General features: G+C 41.5%; 1 protein-coding gene across 1 annotated transcript; it reads left to right on the top strand.

Annotated features, from left to right (window-relative positions):
- Positions 1 to 1,732: 1,732 nt before the first annotated feature.
- LOC134742934 (poly [ADP-ribose] polymerase) lies at positions 1,733 to 27,151 on the top strand. Its single transcript, XM_063676150.1, has 20 exons — positions 1,733 to 1,994; positions 2,086 to 2,227; positions 4,386 to 4,564; positions 4,931 to 5,124; positions 5,398 to 5,611; positions 5,882 to 5,984; positions 6,155 to 6,341; positions 6,983 to 7,211; positions 7,689 to 7,793; positions 7,939 to 8,044; positions 9,736 to 9,901; positions 10,305 to 10,464; positions 11,641 to 11,805; positions 17,063 to 17,199; positions 17,956 to 18,092; positions 19,430 to 19,590; positions 19,715 to 19,835; positions 22,215 to 22,374; positions 24,240 to 24,416; positions 25,657 to 27,151. The coding sequence occupies exons 1-20, from the start codon at positions 1,884 to 1,886 to the stop codon at positions 25,727 to 25,729; spliced, it is 3,027 nt and encodes a 1,008-aa protein (XP_063532220.1). The 5' UTR covers positions 1,733 to 1,883; the 3' UTR covers positions 25,730 to 27,151.
- Positions 27,152 to 27,851: the final 700 nt, after the last annotated feature.

Genomic DNA, 27,851 nt, shown 5'->3' on the forward strand with positions numbered 1-27,851 from the left:
TTTTCTGGAAAACGCAATTGTGTTGCCGCATTTACTAGTATTTCAGGAGATCAGTTAAAATTATACTCATTTGAGAACTTTTCCATATAGGTAGAAAGTTAGACCAAGAAAAGTCTGCAACGATTTTGATAGCATACGCTATGCAAGTGTTATTTATATTTCACAATTTCAGAGAAGTTTGACGTTTAAAATAACACTAGCACTGCGTGTGCTATCAAAATCGTTGCAGACTTGTCTTGGTCGAACTTTAAATATTTTAGAGACTCGTGAAGCCCACAGAATGTTCACTGAACTCAGCATTATCAACCTACATTGAAACAGATCAGAAGGCTTACTGCTAACATCGAAAAATCGAGAGCGATAGAAAGGCAGATGAGTGATGACAAGTTGAACGAACCTTCGTCCGAAACATGATTTTTCACATCAACTATTCAAGTGGCACTTTTCTGTTCTATCTAGGACATTATTTTTACCTTTTTACATACTATTTTTTAGCTAAAAATATTTTGAAACTATAATTTCCTCATAGGTGTGTGTAAAGCAAAAGCAGTAGGTATGTGTCACATGTCACATGGTAGCAATAGTTATTTGTTATACAAGGGTGCAAAGTTGTATTTTACCCGCGAGTGTTTCAACACATGAGAAGTAAAATACATTTGCTCCCGTGTGTAACACAAAACTTTTCCCCTCACTATAGCGAGGAAAGTGCAACATCCACAGACGTTAGATCATCTTCATAATACGATATTATAACAGAAAACTCTGGAAGTTATGTATTGTTGCGTTTTTTAGGTGAGAAATTTTTTGTTGACAATGTTGACATTTCTGACGATGCGTTTTGAAATTGCATCGACTCAACTTGTGCGTTCAGAATTACATTCAACATCATTTAAAAAAACAAATGTTTCTTATGAAATTTAAGGTTAATGATTTAAAATCATTAAACAAAGCTAAATTTGGTATTTTTATTAAATTCTCAAACCATTTATTTAATGATAATTAATATCGAACGAACCATTATTATGAGCGTTTTACGTTTTGTTATCTGTCAAAAGCTACTTAAACACGCTCCATCCAAGGTTAAATTACTTTCCCCACTAGTGGATAAAATGCGTTTTTCCCCGCTTGTTTTAAAGGATAAAAGACGGCTTTCCGAGCTAGTAAGGGGAAAAATTATTTTCACCTTGGGCATTAAAATACTGAATTCCTTACTACGCTTAGGATTCTATTTTAGAATCCTTCGCTTCGTACAGGATTTAATGTACGCCCACGCCATTTTGCTCCCTTGTGACACAATCTACTATTTGTGCCAAAACCTGCCGAAACCGAAACCTCGGTCGGACGCTATTTTTTCGATGTTACCCCAAAAACCTAGGCGTTAGGTTCCTTGGGGGTAAGGCTATGGTGTCGAAAATGTAAAAAATTCCTCCAAATCCTTTGAAACTAAAAACTAAATACACAATTCTCTATGGTTCTAGTTACTTTAAAACATTTTTTTGTAAATATAAATTAAAAATAGTGTTGTCTAAGTAGTTTTTTTGGCGTGCCAAACTATAATTTCGACACGTATAGTCTGTCAAACAACTTCGTCAGTAGCCTAACCTTCGCATCTACATTTTTTAAATTTGTGTTTTTCTTCGGCTGTACTGTAAGTACGGTAATTCACTTCCACTCACCTAGCAACCCTGTTCGAGCCGGCGCCAGTGGCGCCACAACCACAGCTACAGCACTGCGCACTGCCGGCCGGCGCGCCTTCTGTTCTTGCACTAATGGTATTTTGAGTTGTCAAAGTTCGTTATATTTTCCTCGTCGTGTTCGTCGTGTTTCTCCATCTATTATTCAACTCTTGGATAGAAGTTTATTTTTATTTTTATTGTTGTAAAATGGCTGAATTACCTTATCAAGCGGAGTATGCTAAATCGGGGCGGGCCGGTTGCAAAGGGTGTAAACAAAAGATTGACCAAGGAGCGTTAAGAATCGCGGTAATGGTGCAGGTATGAGTTACAAATTTTATTTTTTCATAAGAGTCCACTTCCGGGCCAAGAGAAGCGCTGAAAAGAGGCACTAATCGAATTTATTTTGTAGTCCGCGTTTCATGATGGAAAACAACCTAACTGGCACCATGAAGAGTGTTTCTTCCGAAAGCAACGGCCGAAGATCACGAGCGACATTGGGAACTTTAATAAACTGCGACATGGAGATCAGAAGAGGATTAAGGAAGCAATTGGTAAATATATCTTTCGTTATATTGCATTATTGAATATAAAAAAAATCTGTTGATACCACTAACCAAGATCTACCTACCTACCTAGAGTTGTATGTATAGTTGGTCAAGCAAATCTTGTCAGTAAATAACAAAAAAACTACACTCATCCCCTTCTTCTGGGCGCCAGCACCAGTGCAAGACAAAGACAGTATGACTCTCCATCTACACCTGAAATGAGACAGTCCCTTGACAAACTATATATGCAATGTAAAATGAGCATGACTGCAATACAATAAAGAATAGAGATCAATTAATAAAATTATCCTTCATTAGCCGGGTCCACACAGAGTGAGCATACGCGCGAGGCAATTTCCTCGTGCACAAAACGGCCAGTGTAGATTTGCCTCGGTTGAGGCGGCGCGCGTGAGGCAAGTCTAAAGATGGCGATACAACACGCTCTGTGTGGACCCGGCTATTGATGTTGGGTTGGGAGAACTTTTTGACCTTTGCCACACCTATTTATTGTTCAAAATATCATTGCTTAAATTTTGCTAAAAATGCCAAATCATTAATGTCATGGTGTTTATAAACATTCATACTGTATACAGTAATACACTAACAGAGAAATATTTTATCTTTTCTCACCTAGATTCCATCTAAGTTAACTCAGCACCAACTTTGAAATGACAATATGTGGACTATAAACATATTTTCATAGGAATTTGACATGATTATGATGGCACTCCCATACTTTGTCAAGTATATGCAGAGTTAACTTGGTCTGACTCTATAGGTATGATATTGCCTCAGCGAATTCATAATCCTTCAAGTGGCATACATTATTGTTGAGCTGTTGGAACTATGATATTATTTTAATAAAAAAAAAAATATATGTATATAATTCATAATTCTTTATTTCAACCATGGTACAGTATAGATGTAAATTATAATATACAATGTCTCACATGGACCCTGTAAGAGCACAGCATATCACTAGCTTAGTTTTAATTGATGTAATTGTCTGGGAGCTGGTTCCTGCCACTTGAAGGGATAATTTTATTGAATAATCCATACTTATATTATAAATGCAAAAGTGTGTCCGTCTGTCTGTTACCTCTTCATGCTGAACCAATTTAGTTGAAATTTGGTATAGAGATACTTTGAGTCCCGGGGAAGGACATAGGGTAGATTTATCCCAGAAACCATCCTTTAAGGGGGTGGAAATTGTATGGGAAATCAATAAAAGGCAGATTGGATAAAAAATAATCTACCCAAATTACTAAATCCACGCAGACGAAGTCGTGGGCAAAAGCTAGTATTCTATAAAGTCAGCTAGCAGTAAATAATATTCAATACAACTACTCTAAAAATACAAGAAATGAGTAAGAGTTGGAGCCTCTTGCAGGGCTCGGAAACGTTTTTTTTTTTTAAACCCGAAATAGCCTAATATTTCTAATTATTTAATGCTCTTTACGTAGGACTGAATCATGTATTTAGGTAACAACTTCATATTATTAGATTGGGACAATCTATTAAGGCTTAGAACGCGCTGCGGTTTTTAAAAGCGGTTCCGCAACCGCAAAAAATGTAACGTACGGCATTCTTTATAAGCGCACGCACTTAAAAAACTGAAACCGTAAGAAATTTCTAAGCTAAAAAATCCATACTAATATTATAAATGCGAAAGTCTGTCTGTCTGTCTCTCTCTTTCTTTCTGTCTGTGTGTTCCCTCTTCACGCTTAAACCGCTGAATCGATTTAGATGAAATTTAGCAGAGATAGGTTGAGTCCCTGAGAAGGACATAGGATAGTTTTTATCCCGAAAATCATCCCTTAAGAAAGTAAAAAGCGGGGTGGAATTGAGATAATTAATGAAGTGCCTGCTAATTTGTGTGCATAATATGCTCAAATTGAATAATTGCTATGAGAATTTTTCCAGGCGCTATACTTTAGCTGCTGTTACTAAGTCCACTCAGACGAAGTCGCGGGCAAAAGCTAGTGAAATAATAAACCAAAAAACGAAAACGAACGTATATTATTGTATGAAGAAAAAACCGGTTCCGAGCCTTGGCCTCTTGTATTCATGGCATGGCACACTCCAATAGTAATTTGGTGTTAACTACGCGACGTATTAGCCTAATATGACCATATTATTTTAAAAATGACGCTTTTGTACACAGAAAACCTAACTGGCATAGTGATGCCAGTAGAAAAAGGCAAAGGGAAGGGCAAGGGTAAGAAGAGAGCCAACGCGGACGCTTCTGCCGCTGCGAGTCTTGCGGCCCTCAAGGATTTCTTCATAGAGTACTCTAAATCCAGCAGAGCTACCTGCAAACACTGTGATATTAAGATTTGTAAGGTAATAACATCCATCCTTTTTGTTTTTTTAACCCTAAAACTATTTGTGCCATTTTCAACCAAAAGGGTATTTATTGTCGCTTGTCAGTAAGGCGCTATTTCCATATAGCTTCAATTAGAAATCAACCTTATCAACAAGAGACAATGTGGTACCTTTTGGTTGAAAACGTCACATTTATATCTGATAGATCTTAGCATATAAATAAGTAGGACGATTTACTTGGGGAAAAGCCGATCGTAATCTCAAGGTGGGTCAAGCAGAGGCTCGGACCTCTAAATGTATTAAAATGGGTCTTTGACTGAAAACACGCAAGTGTCACGGAAGTTTTGTTCATACAATTTAAACGCTTTCAATTTATATTAACAGGATGAAGTCCGTATTTCGAAAACTGTGTATGACACTGAAATCGGTCAAAAGTATGGCGGGCAGCCACTATGGCACCATGTCAAGTGTTTCGCTGAGGCCCGCGGCGAGCTTCTCTACATGGCTGGCGGGGAGGACCTGCCAGGCTTCAAGACCTTGAAGAATGATGACCAGAAAATGGTTAAGGAAGCAATTAAGTGAGTGATGTAGAAAATGATGAGGTTGCTTTTGAGGACATAGGGACAGAAAAAGTGAAGACAGTATTGTTCAACTTAACTCTCAATTTGACTAAGGCTTTGCAAGCATCTTGTACGCCCTTATAGAGGGTGTCACAACATATCCATCCATAGGTTAAAAACACCGTTCTATATTTAAAGTTCTTTTGTAAATTTTATTTAGAAACAATTTTTTTTATAGATAATCTAGATTTAGATTTAGTTATTTCATAATACAGTCTTCGTTTGTTTTAGACCACTGAAAGGCGAAGAAGTTCCGATAAAGAAACTAAAAGCAGAGCCAAAGGACGAGAAAGAGTTAAAGGAAGAAAAGGCACTAGAGAAGAAACTTGAAGCCCAAAACAAGCTGTTCTTCAAGTACAGGGATGCCCTGCAGGATTACAGCAAGAAAGATATCCAGGATATTCTGGAAGCGAATAACCAGAAGGTTGTGCCCGGCAATGACGAGGTAAGTGATAATCATTGATTCAGGGCATTTTGAAAGGTCTCTTTACAAGTAGATGTCGCTGGATGCGACAAAATTATGAAACTCGAAAAAACTATGCGGTAACTATTGTCAAAAGTTGCTTAGACAATTGAGTTATCACAATATGTGGCGCCATTAAAAGCTACGGCCTAGTTCCGTTGTCAAAATCTGTAGCACGATTTTTTCACAGACTGACCTTTTTCTACAAGCAAATATGTTTGGTATTTAACATTCCTTTTATGTAACCCGCAGTGCCGTGACATGCTGGCGGATATTATGGCGTTCGGGGCGCTCGAACCTTGTCCCGAGTGCAAGGACCAGCTTGTGCTTGATACCTTCGGTTACAAGTGTACAGGTACACCTGAATATATTATTTGATGTCAACTTGTTCGTAATACTAAAAACTTTTCTTCATAAATAAGTATTACTATTTTCCGGGGCTAACTTAGTCTAGTGTCTAACGTGTACCTTTTAATATTTTAAAATTAAGAAAGTCGATCTACCACTATAATAAGATGTTTTAAGGTAACGTAAGCGAATGGACAAAATGCAGCTACGTGACCAAAGAGCCGGAACGCAAACCCATGAAGATACCCGCCGCGTTCAAGGACGGTAGTGCCTTCAAAAGGTTGAAGCCCAAGAAGGGCGTGCGGCTCTTCGAGAACGCGCCGCCGCCGCAGATCATTGTCAAGAAAGAAGAGCCTCAAGACGTGTAAGTAAATATGTTAAAAGTGTAGCTACGTGGCTTAAAGAGCCGAGGCGCAGTCATGAAGGTGCCTGCCCCGTTCAAGGACGGCGAGGCCTTCAAAAGGTTCAAGCCCAGGAAGGGCATCGAGAACGAGCCGCCGCCGCCGCAGATTATTGTCAAGAAAAAAGAGCCTTAAGACGAGTAAGTTGCAAATAGTGAATTTTTCGGATCATCGGCAAAAGTTCTTTATTCGCATAGAATGTGGTAAGTAAAAGCATTTTTTGTAATTTTTAGGGTTCCGCACCCAAAGGGTAAAAACGGGACCCTATTACTAAGACTACTGTCCGTCTGTCTGTCTGTATCTCATGTACCGTGATAGGTGAAATTTTCACAAATGATGTATTTCTGTTGCCGCTATAACAACAAATACTAAAAAGTACGGAACCCTCGGTGGGCGAGTCCGATTCGCACTGGGCCGGTTTTGTTTTAGAACAATCCTATTGTGTAGTTGACTGCTGAAACCATCCGTACTGAATGAAAGGAAATAAACCTTAAATAATGCCTATCCAAAAACAGCTTCAATCTCTAATCTATATAGATCAAAATCATAATAGCTATTTCGGATTTTGAGACCTTTTCAAGAAACCAAAACCATTTGTCCTCAGAATCAAGAAAAACATTCCAATCCCCCCACTGAAGAACCTCCAGTTCTTCATGTACGGCAGGCTGAAGACCGACAAGGAGAAGCTGAAACACCGCATCCTCAAGCTGGGCGGGCTGGTCACCAGCAAGATCACTGATACACTCGCTGCTGTAGTGTCTACTAAGGATCAGCTTGACACCTATGGAAAGATTAACAACAAGATGGATGACGTAAAGAGGGCTGATATCGAGGTAGGTCAAGTTGGAGAATAAATTGTTATTTGTGCTGTGTAGTGTTGTGTTTTTGTTGGTGAAGATGAGTTAATATCAAGATAGAGCTAAGTTGAAGTATTCCAGAGGCTAGACGGCACTTGTATTGTATTGTAGTTCAGGCGATTTTCCGCAACTCGACGACTGGCGCCTATTTTGCGTGACATGGGGGTGGGCTAGTCCTGCCAGCCCAGCTCCTCGAGGAAACCTATCAAACCTTTGATGTTGAGTAGGACGGCACTTGTGCACACGAGGACGTGCAAAATGTCAGGATGGCCGTGTCATAAATGATTTTTTTTTTATTTATTTTTTTATGATATTGTTTATAACTACATTTATTGGCGTCATCAAGACTACTGTTTTTCTAAAGAGTATTGTATCATAATGGCGTGGTCAAATATTAATTTGTCTTTCTCGGATGATAAAAATTTGATTATCATGATGAAATGCTTCTTGTAGGTAGTGGAACCAAGCTTTTTCGATCTGATTGACCCAGAGACGGGATCCATAGCCAAGACTCTAGAGCTGATCAAGGAACACAACATTGCTGATTGGGGATCTGATGTAAGTAGCACATTTTTCTATTCACAATTTTTATTACAACGACATAAACTTTTCTCGTGTTCAGTTTCAAATGTTGTTTTTAGTAAGTACTTGCAAAATGCAACTCACTTTTTATTTTTTTATTTTTTGTTTTTTATTTGTACAGCCAGCAAAGCGAGTGCCACAAGATGTAATTGATGGAAAGTCTATTTACAAGTCTGGTAGTATGTACAAGTCCACGAAATCTGCACCCACCAAACTAAAACTCAAAGGTGGGTACTTATTTAATAGTAAAATAAACTGTTAAATATGGGGTCCATTTGGTTGACATAATTATTGAAAGTCATAATGTAATGATTCAGTTTTTTATTAGTCATAATTTTGAAACCGTTAACTTTTCAGGATTTTCGTAAGGTTATCCTATAGATAGGTTAGGTTTGTTATATAGCAATCCTGAAAAGTTACGCGTTTCTGAGAAGAACCAAATTATGACTAACGAAAATGCGGATAAACAATATATTATAACTTAAAACTTTATGGGAAAAAATAAACACCTGTTAAATATATTTAGTTATAAGCAGCGCCCGTACATTTCATGCCGTTGAGGGAAAAAACCGGCCAAGTGCGAGTCGGACTCGCGTTCCAAGGGTTCCGTACATTACACAACTTTTAACAATGTAGCTATTTTTTATGTGAAACGTGAGATGTTTTAAAAAAACCGTAGGGGTCGGATCAAAAACTAAATAATTAAGACCGACTCACGCTTGACTTTCCTGTGATCTATAGGTAAAGAACTATTTTGTGTATTTTTTTCAAAATTTTAGACCCAGTAGTTTCGGAGATAAAGGGGGGAATGGTCAGTTTTTGCCTATTTTCTTGAATAACTTCTAAACTGTTTATCCTAAAATTATAATAAAAATACACATATTTGAGATTTTCATAATGAGCTCTTTCATTTGATATGTAACATGATATAGTTAGAAAAACTTCTTTTTTTAATTTTGTCATTTACCCCCCAAAAGTGGACCCGGTGTTTAAAATTCATTTGTTTTGCGTTACATGTCCGTCTTTAAGTCACAAACTTACATATGTATACCAAATTTTAACTTAATTGGTCCAGTAGTTTCGGAGAAAATAGGCTGTGACAGACGGACAGACAGACAGACGCACGAGTGATCCTATAACGGTTCCGTTTTTTCCTCTTGAGGTACGGAACCCTAAAAATTACGTCACGCTACATAGAGTATGTTTTCAATTAGTATTTTCGTAATAATTAATCATTTGTCAACCTCTTTAGTTAACTGATTTAGATATTTGACGACCAGTACAGAAACGTCTAACTAACTTTTATCTTTAGTGACATACTATATTTAATTTTATTTTTCTTCATTTTCACTGTGTAATTTTCTACGGTTGGCGTATCAGAGTTTAGATTGTAGTTTCTATCTTTTTATCAATTTGTTGGTTTAATAAGAGGTTTAATAAGATTAACTGAGGTGTTAAAGTCCAAACTCAAGGTTTGCCAGCGAGCGATGGAGCGCAGTATACTAGGTGTTCGCAGAACTGATAGAATCAGAAACACGGAACTGCGCTCCAGAACTCGAGTTGTAGATGTAGGTGTCCAGACCGCTAAGCTTAAGTGGGACTGGGCTGGGCATGTCTGCCGCATGCACCCTGAAAGGTGGGCCAAAATGGTTACCGAGTGGGACCCACGGAACACCATAGATGGTGCTGGCCGGGGTGCAGGCAGGCCGAAAAGGAGATGGCGGGACGACTTAGACGCATTTTATCCGGATTGGCGGGACACTACAAACGACAGGGTCGAGTGGAGGAAACGAGGGGAGGCCTTTGCCCAGCAGTGGGACACTAAATTAGGCTAGTAAAAAAAAAAAGAGGTGAACACTTTTCTATCATGCGACAAATGCGTCCATCAAGCCATTATAAAAAAAAATATTGTGTACAGGTGGCACAGCTGTAGACCCCGCCAGTGGTCTAGAAGACGTGGCCCACGTATACTGCGACGATATGATGGGCACTAAATACACAGTAGTCCTGGGCAAGACAGACGTCGTGGCTCAGAAGAACTCCTACTACAAGATGCAGGTGCTTGAAGCGGATGACGGAGAGAAGTACGTATCTTAGTTGTAAGATATTATCCAGGGAGAAGTAGACGAGAGTGGTCTTGACGTGGCCCATCTATAACGCGACCAAGACAGACGTCGTGGCTCAGAAGAACTCCTACTACAAGATGCAGGTGCTTGAAGCGGATGACGAAGAGAAGTACGTATCTCTGTCTGTCTGTCTGTCACCAGGCTGTATCTCATGAAGATGATGTATTTCTGTTGCCGCTATAACAACAAATACTAAAAAGTACGGAACCCTCGGTACGCGAGTCCGACTCGCACTTGGCCGGTTTCATTTAGATGTCTTGAAGAGCCGCAATTGAGTTCCAAGGAGTCGCATGCTGCTCGCGTTCCGTGGTTTGCTGACGTCTGATGTCTGATCTAGTTTACAATAAGTTGTGTGTTACAGGTACTGGTTCTTCCGCGCCTGGGGCCGCATCGGAACCACCATCGGCAGCAACAAGCTGGAGGACTGCCGCTCCGTGGACGAGGCCGTTATGAAGTTTGAGGAGCTCTACGAAGAGAAAGCTCAGGACTTCTTTGATCCGCACAGGAAACATATTAGGAAGGTATGTCATCTTAATGTGGCTTTAGGTCATACCATTTTGTAAAACAAAATTATCCATACGAGATTAAAATTCCAGAATTTGTCAGTTTTGATTTCGGCAGGTATCGGCATAATAATCATTTGTCTGGATGCGGGTGGCGCAAGACCGGTCATTGTGGCACTCTTTGGGGGAGGCCTATGTCCGGCAGTGTACGTCCTCTGGCTGATATGATAATGATGAATCATGTTTCCCATTCCCATTGGACCCGGGTATGTCCTTAAACTACGTCCAAAAGAGAGGTATGGGCACTGTGAATGACATCTCGCTTTGTGTGGTAGGGCACAGGACAGCGGATGTCATTCCAGATCTAGAGCAGAGCCCAACTGGGGAGGTACTTCCACCTTACAGAAAACCGCAGCCAAATAACACTAGACCCTACTAATAGTGTTATGTTCCTGCCGGTGAGTAAGGTTGCCAGAGCTCGAGGGAGAGGAGTGTTAGGGTCGGCAACGCGCATGTAACTCCTCTGGAGTTGCAGGCCTATGGAGACTGCTTAACATCAGGCGGGCCGTATGCTTGTTTGCCACCGACGTAGTATATAAAAAAAAAATGTTTCGGCCGAAGGTTCGGTTTCGACTGAAACTAAAGCTAAACCGAACCTAAGGTTACGGCAAAAAATCCGGTTTCTGTCGGACACTAATAATAGGCTAGATGACAAATTTTCATTAATGGTATCAATCGATCAGGTTTATTTTTAGGATCAAATGTCTATATGGGACCCATTGCATCAAAGCAATACAAAAGTCAGAAATGATAGTCAAAGTCCGACAGTCGTACTTCACTCTGAAACGCTCCTATCTAAACGATAAGTGAACGTGACGTCAAGGTCACTGAGAGCCCATTTTGAATGTATGGACAAAACAAGAAAATTGCGTTTTTGTCGGTGAAATATTACGTTTATGTATATAGTTGCAATACAATCTTTTTTTTTTGGATAAAATGGTACCATTATTTTTTTGGACGCGAAAAAAAAATCTTAAATTTTGAAACTTTCAAGTCCTGTATTTTTGTATTATTTCCATATATTATTTTATTATCTACATTATTGTGATAAATTGCTCATTTCCTATCTATGTTCCTAGATTTTGTTATAAAATTCATCATGTGTCATCATCCATATTTGTTGTCTTATTTCAGGTCCCAGGTGCATACTATCCAGTGGAGGTGGACTACGAGGAGGAGGAGTCGAAAGCGGCGCCGCTCCACACGGACTCGGCGTGCAAGCTGCCGATGCCGGTCCAGAAACTGATCACGCACATCTTCGACATTGCTGTCATGAAGAAGACATTGCTTGAGTTCGAGGTATCCTCTATTTACTACATATATTCAACCTCAATTCCCTACAACTATGTAGGTGGTGCGCTGACGTGCCCAAAATGCGCTCGAGTATTTAGCAAGAAGATAGGGTACGTGAGCCACCTAAGGGCGCACCAGAGAGCGGACCAGCTACACGCTAATAACGCGAATTAAAAATTGCCTACTCCAGAGCAGCACAGTCGCTGTGGCCGAAATCGGTCAGGAGAGCATCATCATCACATATAAAAAAAAAAAAATATATTTGATTTAAACTGTACCAGATATAAACACTTGTCATAGATTTAGATGCCGCTTTATTCATAAACAACAGTTAGTGGCGTCACAGAATAAATAATAGTACTACCGTACAGAAAGGAAACTTCTTACAAAACCGTTATCTGACAGCGGTTCAGGGTCGAATCATGTTGTTCCTTTGTAATATATGGCACTATCCCTTTCGGCTATTTAGGGTTGTCAAAATTCAAGTCATTATCTTATCTGTGGTCACAGATTTAATATATACGCTAGATGACGCAAATACCACGATTTGTATTGAAACCAAGCATGCCGACTTTTTCATATAAAATTTACGCATAATATAATTTTAAAATTACCTATCTGTGATAGGAAATATGTTCTTGCCTTTGGGTGCTCGCAATTTTGGGGCTGTTGCAGTTAATTATCATGCAGCGAAGCATTTTTTAAGTTTTCACGGACGTCCGGCTGCAACAACTGACGCGCGTGGACTGTAAAGAGCGACGGTCAACCTCGACGCTTGGTCGGGGTTCGGACACGCGAAGTAGATGCATTTGCGTCTTCTATGGTATATTTATTTCTGTGTCTGTGGTCGTGCACGCAAAGGGACGTAATGCTGTGTCAACCAGTGTTGGCCGTAATTGTTAATTTTAATTAACCATTGATCAATTTTATTAACCATTATTTCCGCCATTAACCAATTGCATTAAAGTTAATTCGGATTAAAGTTAATTCGGATTAAAGTTAATTCGGATTAAATTTTTGAGACGTTAATGGCCATTGAAGTTAATTCGGATTAACTTTAATTCGGATTAACTTCAATGGCCATTAAAGTTTCAAAAAATTAATTAGAATTACTCTCAATTGCATTAACGTCTAATAAAATTACATTCGTGATATTTTAAAATGAGACAGCATAATGACCCTGACTGAACCCTGGCAGTAGTAGCAGTACCTACCTACTACCTAGTAGAATTCTGGTTTGGTGCAACACAGACATACGCGGTTTTGGTCATTTAAATCGTCTTGATGAGCACTTCGGAGAGCCGTACCCATGATAGAGCTGATGCTGAACCCTGGCAGTACCTAATGGATCTAAGGTTTGGTGCAACATAGGCACACGCTGTTTTAGTCATCCGACTCGTCTTGATGAGCACTTCGGAGAGCCATACCCATGATAGAGCTGATGCTGAACCCTGGCAGTACCTAATGGATCTAAGGTTTGGTGCAACATAGGCACACGCTGTTTTAGTCATCCGACTCGTCTTGATGAGCACTTAGGAGAGCAGTACCCATGATAGAGCTGATGCTGAACCCTGGCAGTACCTAGTGGATCTAAGGTTTGGTGCAACATAGGCACACGCTGTTTTAGTCACCCGACTCGTCTTGATGAGCACTTAGGAGAGCGGTACCCATGATAGAGCTGATGCTGAACCCTGGCAGTACCTAGTGGATCTAAGGTTTGGTGCAACATAGGCACACGCTGTTTTAGTCACCCGACTCGTCTTGATGAGCACTTAGGAGAGCAGTACCCATGATAGAGCTAATGCTGAACCCTGGCAGTACCTAGTGGATCTAAGGTTTTGTGCAACATAGGCACACGCTGTTTTAGTCACCCGACTCGTCTTGATGAGCACTTAGGAGAGCAGTACCCATAATGGAGCTGATGCTGAACCCTGGCAGTACCTAGCGGAACTAAGGTTTGGTGCAACATAGGCACACGCTGTTTTAGTCATCCGACTCGTCTTGATGAGCACTTAGGAGAGCAGTACCCATGATAGAGCTGATGCTGAACCCTGGCACTACCTAGTGGATCTAAGGTTTGGTGCAACATAGGCACACGCTGTTTTAGTCACCCGACTCGTCTTGATAAACACTTAGGAGAGCAGTACCCATAATGGAGCTGATGCTGAACCCTGGCAGTACCTAGCGGAACTAAGGTTTGGTGCAACATAGGCACACGCTGTTTTAGTCATCCGACTCGTCTTGATGAGTACTTAGGAGAGCAGTACCCATGATAGAGCTGATGCTGAACCCTGGCACTACCTAGTGGATCTAAGGTTTGGTGCGACATAGGCACACGCTGTTTTAGTCACCCGACTCGTCTTGATGAGCACTTAGGAGAGCAGTACTCATGATAGAGCTGATGCTGAACCCTGGCAGTACCTAGTTGATCTAAGGTTTGGTGCAACATAGGCACACGCTGTTTTATTCACCCGACTCGTATTGATGAGCACTTAGGAGAGCAGTACCCGTAATGGAGCTGATGCTGAACCCTGGCAGTACCTAGCGGAACTAAGGATTGGTGCAACATAGGCACACGCTGTTTTAGTCATCCGACTCGTCTTGATGAGCACTTAGGAGAGCAGTACCCATGATAGAGCTGATGCTGAACCCTGGCACTACCTAGTGGATCTAAGGTTTGGTGCAACATAGGCACACGCTGTTTTAGTCACCCGACTCGTCTTGATGAGCACTTAGGAGAGCAGTACCCATAATGGAGCTGATGCTGAACCCTGGCAGTACCTAGCGGAACTAAGGTTTGGTGCAGCATAGGCACACGCTGTTTTAGTCATCCGACTCGTCTTGATGAGCACTTAGGAGAGCGGTACCCATGATAGAGCTGATGCTGAACCCTGGCAATACCCAGTGGATCTAAGGTTTGGTGCAATATAGGCACGCGCTGTTTTGGGCATCCGACTCGTCTTGATGAGCACTTAGGAGAGCAGTACCCATGGTAGAGCTGATGCTGAACCCTGGCAGTACCTAGTGGATCTAAGGTTTGGTGCAACATTGGCACGCACTGTTTAGGTCGTCCGACACGTCTTGATGAGCACTTAGGAGAGCAGTACCCATGATAGAGCTGATGCTGAACCCTGGCAGTACCAGTCGGACGACCTAAACAGCGCGTGCCTATGTTGCACCAAACCTTAGATCCACTAGGTACTGCCAGGGTTCAGCATCAGCTCTATCATGGGTACTGCTCTCCTAAGTGCTCATCAAGACGAGTCGGGTGACTAAAACAGCGTGTGCCTATGTTGCACGTTGCACCAAACCTTAGATCCACTAGGTACTGCCAGGGTTCAACATCGGCTCTATCATGGGTACTGCTCTCCTAAGTGCTCATCAAGACGAGTCGGGTGACTAAAACAGCGTGTGCCTATGTTGCACCAAACCTTAGATCCACTAGGTACTGCCAGGGTTCAGCATCAGCTCTATCAAGGGTACCGCTCTCCTAAGTGCTCATCAAGACGAGTCGGGTGACTAAAACAGCGTGTGCCTATGTTGCACCAAACCTTAGATCCACTAGGTAGTGCCAGGGTTCAGCATCAGCTCTATCATGAGTACTGCTCTCCTAAGTGCTCATCAAGACGAGTCGGATGACTAAAACAGCGTGTGCCTATGTTGCACCAAACCTTAGTTCCGCTAGGTACTGCCAGGGTTCAGCATCAGCTCCATTATGGGTACTGCTCTCCTAAGTGCTCATCAAGACGAGTCGGGTGACTAAAACAGCGTGTGCCTATGTTGCACCAAACCTTAGATCCACTAGGTACTGCCAGGGTTCAGCATCAGCTCTATCATGGGTACTGCTCTCCTAAGTGCTCATCAAGACGAGTCGGATGACTAAAACAACGTGTGCCTATGTTGCACCAAACCTTAGATCCATTAGGTACTGCCAGGGTTCAGCATCAGCTCTATCATGGGTATGGCTCTCCGAAGTGCTCATCAAGACGAGTCGGATGACTAAAACAGCGTGTGCCTATGTTGCACCAAACCTTAGATCCATTAGGTACTGCCAGGGTTCAGCATCAGCTCTATCATGGGTACGGCTTTCCGAAGTGCTCATCAAGACGATTTAAATGACCAAAACCGCGTATGTCTGTGTTGCACCAAACCAGAATTCTACTAGGTAGTAGGTAGGTACTGCTACTACTGCCAGGGTTCAGTCAGAGTCATTTTGCTGTCTCATTTTAAAATATCACGAATGTAATTTTATTAGACGTTAATGCAATTGAGAGTAATTCTAATTAATTTTTTGAAACTTTAATGGCCATTGAAGTTAATCCGAATTAAAGTTAATCCGAATTAACTTCAATGGCCATTAACGTCTCAAAAATTTAATCCGAATTAACTTTAATCCGAATTAAATGGCTAATGGTTAATGGCCATTAACCTTTTTAATGGTTAATGGCATTAGCGTTCGGCCAACACTGGTGTCAACCCTAATGCAATGGCTCGGAGCAATGCTGAGCCGAACGGAGCCGAGTTTGCCCGAAGCAAGGAGTTTCGCACCCCTGGTGGCGTAGAGTGAACCAATCTAGCCGTAGGCGAAAACCACATCTGCGAGGCCCTTTTCAATGTGTTTTCCCAAGGTACCTAATAAAAAGGTTGACCTTTCGAGGCCCCCCGAAGTGCGAGGCCGTGGGCGAAGGCCCCATTCGCCCACGCCTAATTACGCCACTACCAACAGTATTTAATGCAAGAAGTTTCTACATAATAAAGGCCCTTTATATTTGAGGATTAAAAACATCAGCCTTAGCCGAATATAGAATACATGAAATAAAGCACCAACAGATTAATAGAGAAACTTAGACAGCAGTTATTTTTAGACACAATTTCTATTTTAAAACCCGTATAAAACTATAAAGAGTAGGTAATTTGATAGTGACGTCACATGCTAGTGTTTTATATAAATTCCATAGTAGCAAAATCGTTTTGACAGTTCGAAAAAAGAAACTGATTTGACTAGTAGTCAAATACCCTATTGTAAACAGAGCCGAGAGTTAAAAGACTTAGTTCTGTGCTGTTTTATACTTGTATACTATAATTATTGTACCGCAGCAAAATCAATTTGTTTTAATAAGGAATTTGATGATGGACAATGAAGTACCTATTGTGAAACTGCGGGAAGTTAAATAATGAATTGTCGTTGGTATATGTACAGAACAGAGCTATGTCGTTTAATGATACAGTTACCAACCAAATCAAACATTTGGTATTTTTTTAGCTGGACACAGAGAAGATGCCATTGGGAAAACTGTCAAAGAAGCAAGTTAAGGCTGGATACAAGGTGTTGTCCGAGCTGCTCGACCTGCTGAACAAGGGCCAGGCCAGCCAGAACAAAATCATTGATGCTACCAATAGGTAAGTTTTTCAGTCCCAGTTTACCTATGGTAATTGTCAAGTATACTAAATACCTAAGACTATGTAACTCCGTATAAGATGTATACAGTCTAAGGAAAAAACGTGCCTCGGAAATAAAGACAATTTGATTCTCGAACAGATGGCGCCGCCACGTTTTACCACCTTTGGCCTATTCTCAATTAGATGGCGTTGACGGTTTCGTTTGTTATTTAACAATTTTAACGCATGTCAGTGAAAGAACATGGGTCAAAATCATATAAAAATAATAGATACAAATAAAAAAATCATTTATCCATATATACATATATCCATTTCTTGATATTTTTAGTTTTAATCGTGTGTCGATAGATGGTAGTGAATTTAGTGTTGCTACAGAATTTACCATGACAGTACTCCTTTATCCTAAATACTATATATATAGTCCTCCTCATCGTTTTCGATGACGGCGACCCCAAATAAACATTATGGACGTTGTCTAGCGTGAGCCCTAATGTGGCTGGCCAGGCCGAACTTGTTCTTAAATGTCCTATTGCACGCGTGACAATAAAGTTGGCCAGCTGCGTTGAAATCCTAAATACTATATAGTAAACAAAAAGGAATAAAAATCGGTGAGTTACAACCCATTATATAACTTTCTTTTATATATTTATCTTTGTCTTGCTTTGCTTATCGATACGTTATGTCCATAATTCAATTTGTCCCTCGATTGCGCTAGAAAGAGTTCTAGGTATAGTTATAACGATCATGTGTACGCAGGTTCTTCACGCTTGTGCCGCACAATTTCGGCGTGAACAACCCTCCGCTGCTGGACAACGTCGAGATTATCAAGGCCAAGACGGAGATGCTGGACAACCTGCTGGAGATCGAGATCGCCTACAGTATGCTTAAATCAGGTAACGAGTGTAGCAACGGGCTATTCCCACTAGTTACCACAAACTTGTTACCGGTGGTAACATCTAACTGCGTTATTCATAAACGCGTTACTGGCCTTTGTCATTATCTGTCATTTTGACTTAATGTATATGTAAGAAAGAGATAAAACATAATTTAAATAAATCAGGCCAGTAGTTTTATGAATAAGGGGGTTAGATTTGTTTTACCAACACTCTCCTGAAGGTGATCGCTGAGAGGATGGACAGACTTACGCGGACTTTCTACTAACACACCTAATATAAGTTACTACTAACATAATATGGATTATTTGTATCCGAAATAAATGCTTTCATTTCATTTCATTTTCATCTGTTCCCAGCTGAGAAAAAAAATCCCAGTAATTACCACCAATAACTTAAGTATAGGTCATAAATGAAACGCCCTGTAATTTTTGGCAGGGTCGCTATGTGAGAATTTGATTATTAAAACAATTGTTTTGTTCAGACTAAGTTTTGGTAAGGTAATAGGCTAATAGGTATTTAAGTGAGTTTTGTAAGTGATGTATGTAACGAACTATATATGTCTGTACATCACCAATTATAAGATAGCAAAAAGGCTAACATTCTGAGCCATGTGAAGTCCCCAACCGCATTTCCAGCGGGGGGACTATAGCCCAACGCTGAATTATTATTATTATTATTTGTATCTTCGATAAAGCCCGTGAGCTTTTTGACCCCAGTAGGCCAAGCACATGATTGGCGCGACAGTATCTCGCCGCGAGATTAGACTACCCGTCATTTTCTAACTGTATTAATTAAAGAGGGACGGGTAGTCTATCTCGCGGCGAGATACTGTCGCGACAATCATGTGCTAGCCCGGCTGTTATCTATAATAGGAGATATAGATCCAACACAGAGTGACCGTTTAGAGAAATTTGATGTTATGTAGGACGCCTGCTGGTTCACGTGTACAGCAATAGATATCCCTGAACTGGATTATTGTTATGGACATTTTTATGTAAAGTGATACACTTCGAAGGTAAGTAAATTTAATGTTATTTCTACTCAGAATCATGAGCTGATCCAACCTCCTAGGAAAAAAATAATGTCCCAAAATTGTCATACATTTGACGTACTTTCCATTTCGTTACCGCCGTACAAAGTGTTTGAAAAATGGCAACGGAATGGAAAAATAAAACTTGGGACGCTTTTTTTTCTCCTAGTAGGATCGAAAGAGCTCGTGATTTTCAGTAGGAAAAACATTAAATTTACCTACATTAGAAAAAAAGTCGAGTGTATCTCCTTAGAAAAAAATGCCCTTATACGACAAAAATCACTGATATAACATCGATTTGCAGACGCCAACGAGACCATAAGCCCCATAGAGTCCCACTACCTGAAGCTGAAGGCCGAGATCGTGCCCGTGGACAAGGGCTCGCCGGAGTACCAGATGATCGCCACGTACACCGCCAACACACACGCCGCCACACACTCCAACTACACGCTCGAGATACAGGAGGTATGTACATACGCTTTCAAATACGGCTATGACCATATTTATTAGTCCACACTTCACACCGATTTTGAACGCATGAACTTAAAATATATATTGGTGAAGAGTGATAATGAATATTTTTCGTCAGGTATTCAAAGTGGTGCGTGACGGCGAAGAGAAGCGTTACAAGCCGTTCAGGAAACTGCACAACCGCCGTCTGCTGTGGCACGGCTCGCGCGTCACCAACTTCGCGGGCATCCTGTCGCAGGGTTAGTGCACTTATTGTCTTTTATTATTAACTTATTATACCACTGATGAACAGGTGGCCCAATGTTGCCAAATGAAAAAAGCGTAGCACTGTAACCTTTTGACCAGCAAAGACGTCAACTGACGCGCGCGGCTGCAGCGCAATATCAACCTTCGTGCATTGCAACAAGGTTGTGTGTGGCGCCGCGCACGACAGGCGTGGCGTGCAAAGCAGGGACCGGCCCGCTATCCCTTATCGGGGTTTTATAAGGGTATTGCATAAGGGTTAACTCACCATACCCTTTGCCAGACGAAACCCTTTGTTTTGCTTTTAAAAACCCTTATATAAAGCTACCACATTTGAGTAATCGGTAGCCCAAATACCCTTACAAAACCCTTATCATCCGCTCACCAACACCTTGCATATTGCTTATAAGGGTTAGCCTTATAAAGGGCTTCCCTTTTAGCATATAAGCATGCTAATTTAAGTCGTCTACCTTGTTCATAAAGCACACATTACTTCGAATCCGAGCGATCGTCGGCGGCGACGGCGGCGTTCTTTGACTAGGCACGTATTTTCTTTCCTTTTCATACACTACCGTAGATATATACTAATCCTGTCTCTTTCACGCAAAGGGAAACCTTTATAAAAAGCGCTTAAAGATAAGGGTAACCCTTATTAAGAGCTAGCCTTATTTTTGGTTAGCTTTTCGGTAAGGGTTAGTCAAAGGTAAGGGTATGAATGGGCTTGCAGTTCAAAAGGGAAAGTCTTTCAATGTGTTAGCCGTGTTTAAGTGTTGCCCAATGAAAGGGTTTTATCGCGGAAAGGGTTGTCCGGTCCCTGGTGCAAAGAGGCGGCCACATGTCTCTTTATTTTGAAAGCGTAAATTGACCATGCCTGAAGCGGCATTTATTCAACCGCTTGGCGCTTCCAACAAGGGTTTCAGTTTGTCAACCGATTTGCTACATCCTTCCGAACTACAGCTACTAAATATCTGCGTATGATTTGAAAGCAATAATTTCATTGTTGTTTTTAGGGTTCCGTACCTCAAAAGGAAAAAACGGAACCCTTATAGGATCACTCGTGCGTCTGTCTGTCTGTCCGTCTGTCACAGCCTATTTTCTCCGAAACTACTAGACCAATTAAGTTGAAATTTGGTACACATATGTAAGTTTGTGACCCAAAGATGGACATGTAACGTAAACAAATGAATTCTAAACATGGGGGCCACTTTAGGGGGTAAAAGAGGAATTTAAAAAAATTTCAAACTATATCGTGTTACATATCAAATGAAAGAGCTCATTGTGAGAATTTCAAATATATATTTTTTATAATTTTAGGATAAACATTTTAGAAGTTATTCAAGAAAATAGGCAAAAAATTATCCATCCTAAGATTCCCTTTATCTCCGAAACTACTAGGTCTAAAATTTTGAAAAAAATACATAAAATAGTTCTTTACTTATAGATGACAGGAAAACCTATTAGAAATGTGCAGTCAAGCGTGAGTCGGATTTAATTACTTAGTTATTGATCCGACCCCTACGGGTTTTTTAAACACACACATTTTACACATTTCACACATTTTACATAAAATAATACATTGTTAAAAATTGTGTAATGAACGGAACCCTTGGAACGCGAGTCCGACTCGCACTTGACCGGTTTTTTCTTGTACGAGTAACTGTTTCGTTTTTTAGCTGTGCACTAATGGATGGCCCAAAAATACGGTGACAATTTTTTTTAAATATTGCTTAGACCAAAAAAGCGATGGCTCGATGTCGTGAAAGCGGATATGATCGCAAACGGGCTTACGCCTTACGTTACGAACAAAGAAGTACTGCGTAGAATAAAGAAGATTCCAGAAATACTCAACATCATTAAGAGACGAAAAACAGCCTATCTGGGTCACATATACAGAAATAAGAAATACGACTTATTACAAACAATTATCGAGGGAAGAAGAGGGAAAGGTAGACCTAGATATAAATGGATAGATAACATTAAGGACTGAACACTTACAAAAGACGCAGCCACCCTCAAGAGATTAGCAAAGACCAGAAAGCTGAATGCCATACTGACCGCCGACGCCCATTAGATGGGCACGGCACCAAAAGAAGAAGAAGGGCTTACGCGAGAGGACGCCCAGGATCGAGCAAAGTGGAGAAAGGCAAGTAGGAAAGCGGACCCTGGCAAAGGCGGGGATAACGCTAGGGAGAAGAAGATTGCTGATAATTTTAAGCTTTACGTTTGTGTATCAAATCCAAAGAAGAACATTTTGAAGATATGATTTGTTTCAGTTTTAATATTATAGTTTTTTTTAATGACGTTTAAATAAGAAAATTTTTCCTAAAATTTTTTTGTTAGCGTAGTTTTATATGAACAATTTTTCCTCTGTCCAGGTCTACGTATCGCGCCGCCGGAGGCCCCGGTGACGGGCTACATGTTCGGCAAGGGTATTTACTTCGCCGACATGGTGTCCAAGTCGGCCAACTACTGCTGCACCAGCAAGAGCAGCCCCCAGGGCGTCTTGCTGCTCGCTGAGGTCGCTCTGGGCAACATGTGAGTCATATTAGCTTTGTTGCGAAAAATTGTTGTATGCAGGTGGAATTCTAAATTTAAAATGGCGCCGACAGTAGGATGTTTAATTTTTCCGAATTTTGGATTTTGCTCGAATTCTGGAACTCTGAAATTTAAGCTTAGAATAAATTTAAAAGTGGAAAAATTACTGCCTTGGGTGAGACTTGAACTCACGGCCTCTGGATCGATACTCCAGCGCTCTGCCAATTGAGCCACCAAGACCTCATCCATAGTCAGCAAATCTTCCCACTATATGGGTCTAGGGGACCCTAGCGACATCTACCGTAAGAGTATTACACTTCTTAAACGGCCACCGGAGTTCCAAGTCATATTGGAAATTCACCAGTTACGATGTGCTACCCATTGGTCTTGGTGGCTCAGTTGGCAGAGCGCTGGAGTATCGATCCAGAGGCCGGGAGTTTAAGTCTCACCCAAGGCAGTAATTTTTCCACTTTTAAATTTATTCTAAGCTTAATAGCATCGATCGCAGACGTTTCTGCTTGTTAAAAATTAATTCTGAAATTTAAATCTGACAATATTTAGAGGTTGCATAACGTCAACAAAGATTATCTCACATAAGCAACGACTCTACAGCGGAGGGTAGAAGGATCTTAAGCGGCAACCATCAAAGTAGAGAGTAGTGTGTTACTGAACTTTCAGCATATAAATAAATTTGAAAATTAATAGTAAACTTGGATTTTGGTTACTTGATAAATGTACTAATTAAGATTTTTCAGTTTTTCTACATATTTCGAAAGGAAAATTGCTTTGAACGGGTTTTTGACGCAACATTCTTTTTAGGGTTCCGTACCCGAAGGGTAAAACGGGACCCTATTACTAAGACTCTGCTGTCTGTCTGTCTGTATCTCAGGAACCGTGATAGTTAGACAGGTGAAATTTTCACAGATGATGTATTTCTGTTGTCGCTATAACAACAAATACTAAAAAACAGAATACAATAAATATTTAAGTTTGTTGTATGGGAGCCATACAACAAACGTGATTTTTTTGCCGTTTTTATAGATAATGGTACGGAACCCTTCTTCCGCGAGTCCGACTCGCACTTGGCCGGTTTTTTTTTTAATTCGATTTTAGTGTCGATTCATTATAATTTATTATTTTATAAGATTTAGTGCCAGTTGCACCATCCGCATTTGACAGACTGATCAACGTCACCCGGCGCGCCGCGGCAGTTTACTATGAAACTTTCCATACTATAAAATTTAGCGAACTCTTTAACGATGACAAACAGTTGGTGCAACCGACCCTTAGCCTAGCCGACAGTTTCATGTCGTGCGTGCGCGAGTTTTAGTAGGCCGAGCACATGATTGACGCGACAGTATCTCGCCGCGAGATATACTACCCGTCTTTTACTAACTGTATGAATTAAAGGGGGACGGGTAGTCTATGTCGCGGCGAGATACTCTCGCGCTAATCCTGTGCTATCCCGGCAGACAGTGCCTTACCTACAATCATCTCGTAGACTTCCGGTTCGAACGCCATCTTGATAGTAGCCTCGTGATTAATTCCTTTGTTTTTTGCTCATTAATATTGTTTAAAGTGTAATATCGATAGCTTTATTATACAATAATCTAATGTGGTAGTGTGCAGTGAATGGAGAATTAATCTCAAAGCGTGTTTAACCACCATTTTGAAGTTAACGGCCGGTAGTCCACGTGCTACTCGTAAAATCCAGCTATCGGTTTTACGAGACAACTACAACAACCACCGAACAGCGTCGTGCTCTAAGAGCATTTATTTTGTTCCTACCCTTTTACGTGACATTGGCTACGGGCAACACCGCCCTCAAGTCCATCAAGAAAAAGAAAGAATCATCTCGTATCCAGGCGCGAGTGCACGGCGGCGACGTACATCGAGAAGCTGCCGGCCGGCGCGCACAGCGCGTGGGGGCAGGGCCGCACGCAGCCCGACCCCGCGCACCACGCCACCCTGCCCTGCGGGACCCTCGTGCCGCTCGGCAAGCCCGTCACCAGGAACATCAACACTTCGCTGCTCTACAACGAGTATCCTTTCATACATACATATAATATTATAATAAATAGGCCTTTGTCATCTGTGTCAGATGTTTCAAGCAGCATCGCGGTTACGAGTGTCACGACACTTGCGTTCGTGGCTGTAAAGCCCTATACGAGAGAGGATCCCTCGGCCACACACGCAGCAGGTGTATGCTCCCCCAGGTGGGCGGGGGTTGGAGGCCTGCTCATATATACATACATATAATCACGCATATTTCCCGGAGCAGGAGGCAGAGACCACCTGACTTACCTCTTGTTGTCATAGGTCTATAACTTGTTGTTTTTCTTATTAAAAACCGTCGTTCGATACACGTGCGGAAATGTCATTCTCCACTCGTCCCGAGTCTTGCCACTCGCCTGCGGCTTGTGGCAAGATATCTCGGTACTCGTGAAGTGATGACATACTTTCCGCACTAGCATCGAAATTTACTATTTTGACAAGTTTTCAGAGATAATAAAATATAACACATTGATGCGTCGAGGCGGTTCGTTTACAGAGGACCTACCGGGAAACGCGAATCCGGAATGTCGCTATCTGCCTCATTATCGCTCGAATATGCTAGAGTGACAGAGATGTTATGTTAGATAACGAAATTACGATTTTCTTGTTTCGCGATGAACTCCAGATTGTGGTAGTGGCGCCCCCTACGCAGTTTCGCATAATATTCCCTATTGAACGGGTAATTTTTTAGATTATTCAACAAATCGCCGTTTTTTTCTAATTACGAAGAATGTATGGGCACAGAATAAGTAATAGTAATATTATCATACAGAACGACCACGCCCCGCTCCGTCCCGACTCGAATGACCTCGCCCGGCGACAGCGGATTGACGACCTCTTGCCGACCGCTCAGTACTGTTTTTAAGCAACTTACGCACACAATGACGCATGCCGCGTGTACAGACGTGCCGTTCACAAATATAATTTTAGATATATAGCGTGTCCGCCCTGTGGTATGGGCTCCCTTACATTCCACGACTCTGCTCTTTCCGCACAGACTATCTGATATTCCTAGTAACATTCTCCTGTACCTCTTTGTTGTTATTTGTCCAGCTACTAATTATATAATATTACATACGTACATCTATTACAGTTTTTAATTTATATATAGTAGTGTGACTACTTTAAAAAAAAACACAAATCAAAATATTTAATAAAATAATTTGATTTGTTCTCAAACTTGTTCATTACATACGTAATTGAATATTTTCCTTAGCACACCTTCAGATTCATCGTATACGACGTGGCGCAGGTCAACGTCAAGTACCTGCTGCAGATGAAATTCAACTACAAGTATTAAGGCGTCTATTGTGTAATCAATGGCTACGTCATACACCCACCCGTGTCATCACATCACTACAACGTATTGAAGCATCTGCTTGTTGTTTACTCTGTAACTACATTACAGTAGTGAATAGTCCTTTCCCATTGTATTTTCGCGGGAAAGTACGAACGTATCATGCTATTTCAGTCATTATTATTCACACCGACGGGACTTAATCGCGTAAAATAAGTTTTAAATTTACCTCTTGACGTTTCGAGGATGGCGTTGTCCCCGTGGTCTCAAAGAAGACTGGCTAAAGTTGACATCAATATCTTCAGGGCGCGCGAGTTTTTCGAACTACCCGAAAATAGTTTTGTTTTTTAACTTGAACGTTTTTCGCACTAGGGATGTCACCGGATCGACACATAACACACACGATATTCGATTTTTCAACTTGGGATATTTGTTTCCGCTTACATAACTAATTACTGGGTTCCATTTGGTTGAGATCTTAAAACTGATTTCAATGGCTTCAATGGCTCGAAAATTAAAAACTTATAGTTTGTCAAGGGACTGTCTCATTTCAAACATAGACAGAGAGAATCATACTATCTTTGTCTTACACTAGTACTAGCACCCAAAAGAAAAGGATGAGTATAGTTTTCTTTGTTCCTATTTACTGACAAGATTTGCTTGACCAACTATATTTTACGCGATTAAGTCCCGTCGTTGTGAATAATAATGAGTAAAAATCGTGAAGGTTTAAATCACTAATTAAGTCAGTCTCAGTACAAGAAGTATTGAGGCTGACTGCAGGTTGACACACGAACGTTTCTGAGAAAATACGATGGGAAAGGAGTCTAAACTACCTTCTATTGTTTATGTACGGAACTATCTACTTTTTATACTGCATACGTGAACTTATAGTACAAAATACTGTTAGCAAGAAAATAACTGTGAATGGCATTTATATAACTTTTTTTCATACTCAACTACACGTATATCTACTCCACTGGTCTACCTCTTTAAATATACAAAAATAGTGATATACTGTGTGTTTTAAGAATATAATACGATATGAATGTTTTATTAATTGTTAAATCTGAGAATTGTGATAGTATTACGAGAAATGAATGCTCCATTAATTTTTGTCTACGCCAATCGAAGCTGGTTATTTGTTATGCTTTATTTTAATCGTTCTTATGGCAGCGGGTTCCATAACCATAATTTTCACCGGGCCCTTTTATGTTACATTTTGTCGTTATGTTATAAAAATAAATCGTTATATTATCGTGATAAAAACGAGTGTCTTTTTCTTAATGTAGAAAAAGCTGGTTATTAAAAAAATATGTATTACGATTACGAGTGATCTGTATTGTTACAATAAATAGGCGTAAGAATTTTAATTTGCCTTCATTCCATGTAATGATTGAATGATTAATAAATATTTTTCTGTAACTGTTTGTTTCAATTTATTTATGAGGTAAATGATTTAGTACAAAGAAATACTTCCTGGCGAAGAACCCACGTAATACAAAATTTCACGCCGCGCCTCCGCCGTACCGCGCGGTGCAGCGGGGGCGGGGGCGGGGGCGTGGCCGCACCCACACCACACCCGCGCGGTGCAGCGGGGGCGGGGGCGCACCCACACCACACCCGCGCGGTGCAGCGGGGGCGGGGGCGCACCCACACCACACCCGCGCGGTGCAGCGGGGGCGGGGGCGGGGGCGCACCCACACCACACCCGCGCGGTGCAGCGGGGGCGGGGGCGCACCCACACCACACCCGCGCGGTGCAGCGGGGGCGGGGGCGCACCCACACCACACCCGCGCGGTGCAGCGGGGGCGGGGGCGCACCCACACCACACCCGCGCGGTGCAGCGGGGGCGGGGGCGCACCCACACCACACCCGCGCGGTGCAGCGGGGGCGGGGGCGCACCCACACCACACCCGCGCGGTGCAGCGGGGGCGGGGGCGGGGCCGCACCCACACCACACCGCTACGTGGCTCGTGGGTTCTTCGCTTAAGGGCCAGTTGCACCAAACAGTCTGCCGTTCATAGGTCTCTTTGTGGTTAGTGCAACTGGCTCTAACAGAGTTATCCCAGCGGCGGTATCGTGGTCGCATTTTTATCACTTGTCATGTCATGCGTCACTTTCG

Source organism: Cydia strobilella, chromosome 7 (assembly GCF_947568885.1).
Source record: "Cydia strobilella chromosome 7, ilCydStro3.1, whole genome shotgun sequence".
Classification (NCBI taxonomy): domain Eukaryota; kingdom Metazoa; phylum Arthropoda; class Insecta; order Lepidoptera; family Tortricidae; genus Cydia; species Cydia strobilella.